This window comes from Musa acuminata, chromosome BXJ1-3 (assembly GCF_036884655.1).
Source record: "Musa acuminata AAA Group cultivar baxijiao chromosome BXJ1-3, Cavendish_Baxijiao_AAA, whole genome shotgun sequence".
In the NCBI taxonomy this organism is placed as follows: Eukaryota; Viridiplantae; Streptophyta; class Magnoliopsida; order Zingiberales; family Musaceae; genus Musa; species Musa acuminata.
Window position 1 is genome coordinate 10,565,718 of NC_088329.1, and position 6,024 is coordinate 10,571,741.

General features: G+C 34.2%; 1 protein-coding gene across 1 annotated transcript; it reads left to right on the forward strand.

The window, feature by feature from the left end:
• The first annotated feature begins 250 nt into the window (after positions 1-250).
• Positions 251-5,405, forward strand: LOC135622939 (uncharacterized). Its single transcript, XM_065125298.1, has 4 exons — positions 251-1,361; positions 3,578-3,648; positions 3,811-3,943; positions 5,066-5,405. The coding sequence occupies exons 1-4, from the start codon at positions 1,208-1,210 to the stop codon at positions 5,143-5,145; spliced, it is 438 nt and encodes a 145-aa protein (XP_064981370.1). The 5' UTR covers positions 251-1,207; the 3' UTR covers positions 5,146-5,405.
• Positions 5,406-6,024: the final 619 nt, after the last annotated feature.

The window sequence follows — 6,024 nt, forward strand, 5'->3', positions numbered from 1 at the left end:
CACCACCTCATCAAATTTGAATTGCTAAATTATACCTTCTTGCTTTACTAAATCATCACTTGCTTTACTAAATTGATTCCAATCGAATCAAATCAATTTTAATTTAAAAGATATTAATTCGATTGATTTCATTGTCGTAAACCTTTAATCGGTTCAAATCGATCAAAAAGACTTTAATTTATTTAAATATATAATTTAAAATTATAAAATCAATTAATCAGTTAATTGAATCAGATTAAATGATTTTGAGTCAATTCGATAATATATATTACCATCATTTTATTTTATTTTTTATCATGACTCTCTAAAATTACTATATGCAACATTCATCTTTTTCTTTATTTTTTGATGCAAAATTAAATATACAGATGAGTAGCTTTTTTTGTTTCTACGTTGGTTGAGAAATAAACTTGTTATGCCTCACAACACTATCATAGGCTATAAGCAGCCCATTAGATCTAATTCATCTATCCTAGACAGAGGAGCCCATGAAGGAGAATTATCCATCACAACAAAAGAAATTACCCATTGCAAATGAAGAAAAATATTCAGCTTAATCATATGATAGACCTTTTATATTTTAAATATATGTTATTCTTTTTTTGTTATAACCTATTCACATCTAGACGGATTGAAGAACATTTTTTTGAAAATTTATATTATATTTCTTTCACTTTTTGACGTCATATATAATAACAATTAATTCCTATAAATGGTTAATAAAGAAATATAAATATATTTTTTTATTTTCCCACATGGCATCCCGGTCGATACGTAGATCCATGTGGCATATCATATAGCATCTTCCTTTATCTGCGCTCAATCTCAACCGTTGATCTTGCTATGTCATCGCATATGATGCTACGTGGACGGTCAGTTTTTAACATCAAGAAATTAAGACGTATCTAACGTTAAAGCATGATTAGTATACATAAAGCACAAACAAGAGACTAATTCGTCAGCTCAAAAGCCTCAGCGGAAGCCGCTTCTCTCCCTATCCTTGACCAACCATCGGAATCACCTACCACATTGCGTCGGACGGAGGAGAAGCCGCCGGCGATCTCTCGTAGCTTCTCTCCGGAAGCATCCTCCGCCTGCTAGCTTATCGCCTGCGGGCATCTGCTTCTCACAGGTCGACTCGCTTGGCTTAGGGTTAGGGGTTTGGTCAACCGAGTCGGTCCCCTATTCATCGCCCCTTCCTCTGACGATGGAGAGCCAGCAGGGCTGGAAGATGAGATTCTCCTTCAAGAACGCCACTATCCTCGTCTGCTTCCTTAATCTCGTCGCCGTACTACTGCTTCTCCACGGATTTTTCGCTGCCCCCAAGCGGAGAGCCACCGCCGGCCACCAAACTGATCCGAGTGAGCGTTCTGCATCCCTCCCTCCTCGTCCTTGTTGTCTTTTCTAATTCGTTTACAATTGGGAATTTGGAGTTCCGATCCAGAAGTTGTTGAATATGCCAACGAATTCTTGTAAGAAAGATCCAGTTGGGGATAAAAAGAATTTGATTAACACTTCCCGCCTACACAGTAACCTAGGCCATATCCACAACAAATTAAATACGAGAGAAAGAATATAATTTGATCTTACGAGGGGATCGAACCATGTAATTAATATTTTTCTGCTTTTCAAGAGATGTTTATAGGCTTCGATTAGATACGATTGTTGTAGAGTTTGGGTGTCTGAAATATGCGGTACCATGCTTCTGAATCTAGGAGTGATTAAACTTTGAGGTATTAAATCTCCTGGACATCTGTCTACCCTCTGAAAAGTAATCAAATATCGAACATGATGTCAAGATTAAAATTTGAAACCTATCGATCTGGAAAAATGGGTAAGTGATGATGCTATTTGGATTTAGTAATATTAGAATGCCAACTGACAGAAGACTCTTGTGCTTGCATGAAAATTTTATTTAATTTTAGGCTATTATGGGACATTATAGTCAAGGAGTCTCGGTGCAAACTTCAAATTGATTTACTATTTATGGATATCATGGCATGTTCCATAGCCTTTTTCTATTGTCTTTGCTTTATACTTGTAGTATATGGTAAGCTCTATGATCTTGTAGAATTAATGGTTGATTGGTTAACAAGAGTTGCACATTTGATGTAATTTTAGCTTGTGCAAGATGATCAAAACACAGATTTTGTGAGATTAAGAGATTGGTCATGTCAAATTAATGATACATAAGCATTTGATGCAGCAAACCTTCCGTTTAGGCATTTGAATGGTAACTGGTTTCATGTCACATATCTACTTGACTTTTGTATTGTAACTCTTGGCTGGGATATTAATTGATAAGATTATAAGGTCTGCTTTTGGCGATCATGATATTCTTTGTAGCTTGTTATGAACACAACTAAGTGTCACAATCACATGATTATCGTATATGTGGTCCAAATTATTTAGCACAAAGAATCAACGAATTATATATTGGAAAAAAGGTATGGGATATGAAGAAGAAAATAGCTAGCCTATGCATTAGAATAGAAGTGCCTGAATGATGAAATGAATAATCTTTGGATCCTTTGTGGAGAATCTGCACCATATTCACTATTTGGTTTTGTAGATATTATAATAGATCGTAGGAATTTTTCTCCATGGTTGGTTTGTTGGATTCATTAGTGTTGATGTTCAAAGTTGAAGAATGCAGAACTGTCTTCTTGCCTTTGACTAAAAGAAGTATTGAACCTCATGTCAAACTTGGACCCAAAAATATCATGTTGAAGTTTGTTCTACATGAAGTATTATTTTCGTGAAGTTGGTGCTTTAAAACACTTCCATGTTAATGTGGTCAAATGTCAGTTAGAGCGTCGCCTAACAAATGATGATTTTGTAAAGTAACTGATATAAAAAGTGAAAAATTGTGAATTGGAGTGGTGCAGAGTCTGCAGATGCAAGAAGAGATTAAGAGTGCCTCATAGTAGCACCTACAGATCTAAGGACCTGCTGGATGACTGCCAAACGTGAAACTTAAGCATCAGCGAGAATCAAGAGCCCATCAATTGCTTATGATCTCTCTTGTCACTCATAGCCTAATGTTTCTTCAAACATGTGATTCTTTTTACATATTATGAGGCTGAGCCTTGGCGCCTGCTCAGAAGTTAGTCCTTTACTACATGTTAGACAATATACGAGTCACAAAAAGAGCCTTTATGCTTGCATGGGTATGGCTGCAAGCATTGGCCTTCCTTAGATCCTGCACTGGTGGTAGTTATTGTGAATCCGCTGAGCACAACAGAGTGAAGAAGAATTTATTTCACTTTAAAGACTTCTTATTAATAATGGAATGAGAAAAAACAAAATTCTAAGTTTCAAGCCCATAATTTATATGTAATTTGAAACATTAGTGTTTGTGCAATATTTTCTTTTGGTTGGATCTAGCCTACAATGGAAAATTTTATATGTAGCACCATAGGAGCTTGGTGATGCTGTCCCTATCAGAGATCTTTGTCTTTGTCTTTTCTACCAAAATTAAAGTCTTTTTTCTTACATATTCAATTATTCATGTCCTTTATTTTTGTTTGGATACTGAAATTTGCAAACGAAGACATGAAAACACTTTCTATTGCAGCACAACTAAGGTACATTTTGGAGTCTGAAGAGATTCGCCATGCTATGGAGCCATTGGAATTAATCAAGAGGGTATGCGAATGTGTAATAGCAACTTGGTTTTTCAATTGTGAACTGTTTATCAGGCAGACTGTTATTCAGTATGGTAGCAAACTTTTCGTGATTAATTAACTTTTATAAATGTTCATTGCTTGTTATACCAAGCTGAGACACTGTTTTTGGCAAATGACTTAGATTAAGGAAATCGAGCAAGAAGCATACACTGAACCAGAGAGAGAGATACAGCAAGTTCCAAAGCAGACTGCAGCAGTTGATTTGTCGAAAAGGTTAAAAGATAGGGCTATGAATGATGTCAACAGCCAGAAAGGTAATAAATCTAAGTTCTAATCTCTTACATCCTTGATTCATTTTTACCTCAGCTGCTTTCTTAGCTACTCTCTGTACATTTTATTTTTTCCTAAACTTGTTTATGCTGATTGTTATGTATAAAATCATCACACAAGCTTTTTCAGGATTTAGGGGGATATGCATGTCAGTCAGTCGTGCAAAATACAAATAAGATTTCTGTAAATTTTCTGTGGATCAAGTAAAGAGCCACAAGCTTAAAGGCAGTTTGATATCTAAGATAATTTGTAATAAGCTTTGTCGGTCTTATGAGAATCTTTTTTTTATTTTATTTTTACAAAGACACAAATCCAGATGCTATCCATGTAAATAAACCTGTTGGTAGATTTATTTAGTTACAGATCCACAATTTCATGGGATGAGGTAATCAAATTTGCAGAAAGACATCCATAGTGCTGTTCATGAATAGAGCTGACAATTTATTAATAGTGTTTAATCCAACTGTTGTTCAACACATAAGGCCTGGGCAAAACATCATATAACATGGATTACAATTATGACATGTTATGCATCATATATGGACAAGTATCAAGCCAGAAAGCATTCAGCCCTGACCAGATATGAGAATAAAAATATGCTAGAAAATGTTCCATGTCCAAACATATTCAAATTGCAGTTTACTCGGTCTAGATTTTGTCTGTAATAAGCATATCCTACTTTTTCACGTTTACTATACAAGTGAATCATGAATACTAGTGCAAATAATGATTTGTCTGTTCCATCAGTGATCTCACAAATTTAGTCTAACGGATCTGTTGATATGAAGATAAACTGTTTCATAAAATAAAATTTCTGGGGTTTCATCCCACAGTAGCTGTTTCTCAAAGTCTACATTATCGTGAACATGGTAGTTTAGTATTGGCCTTGTTATCACCATAGCTTTGCTGTCTGCATACAGAACAATGAAATGCTTTCAATTATGAGACGAAACGACCCTGTGCCTTGGGTCTATAGAAACCACATGATCATTGGTTGGTTGGTCATTCTCTTGATTGGATTATTCCTTTAGTAGTTGGTACGACCTCATGATTTTTTTCTAATTCGATTTGGGCAAGAAGACTATACTACTTTTGTGTACTTTCAGCTCTGGAAGAGTGGCGGATGCGGAAGATGGAACGAGCAAGACAACGGGAAATTGAGAAAAATGGAACATTGACATCTTAGTTTGGTGGTTGCATTTGAGATCTAAGAAGAATGCTGCTAAAATGTATACGTATGTGCATCAAAGCAGCGGCAGCTCTTTGAAGTTTATTTATATTTACTGTCGGTCTGTCTGTATTGGTAATTTGAGTGAACACAAATCAAGCTGTTATTGTAAATCTAAAGATAAGGGACTTTATATGTAGTATATGTTCAACAGGACTTTATATAATTGTGCTGTAATTTCTTTTGACTGCTAAAAATTATAAATAATTGTTTTTATAGTTTTGATTAGATTAAGGATATCGTTTTGTACAGAACTCTAAGTATTGTTTATTTTCTCTGTAATTTTTCTTTCTTTATCTTATCGCATGTAATGGTGAAATAAAATAAAATAAAATCAATCTCCAAAGCATGGTTATCATTACCCAATCGGGAAGTGATATGGTCAAGTCTTGGGTTATTTATCGATATAATTTTTTAAAATATATTATATAATTTTAAAAAAATTATGTTTAAGAATATAAAAATATTTAAACTAATGATGAAATAGTATACAAATGATTAAAAAAAGATGATATCAACCAATGTTATAAACATAAACACATGTGATATGGTAATCACACCAAACTAGATCGATATAATTTCTTTCCTAATAATTTCATGATTGATTGGTGCAAATATCTTCTTAAATAAATAATAAAAATATTTAATTTATGAAAAAATAAATAATCTTTCATTATAGTATAAAACCGGATTAGTTCTATGTAACCCGATTGATTATTATGTGGGTTATCCAAAAACTGATTGGATCAATCGATTCATTCTCGTTTTCCAACACATTCAACGATAACAAGTTTTGTCATATCATCTAATAATTGTCGTACTTGCGATCCTCTTCTA

What these genes read in the sequence shown, in the direction of transcription:
- LOC135622939 (XM_065125298.1), top strand. Translation starts at nt 1,208, where the DNA reads ATGGAGAGCCAGCAGGGCTGGAAGATGAGATTCTCCTTCAAGAACGCC. An exon ending in CGGCCACCAAACTGATCCGA is followed by an intron (nt 1,362 to 3,577) that starts GTGAGCGTTCTG and finishes TTTCTATTGCAG; the next exon opens with CACAACTAAGGTACATTTTG. An exon ending in CATTGGAATTAATCAAGAGG is followed by an intron (nt 3,649 to 3,810) that starts GTATGCGAATGT and finishes CAAATGACTTAG; the next exon opens with ATTAAGGAAATCGAGCAAGA.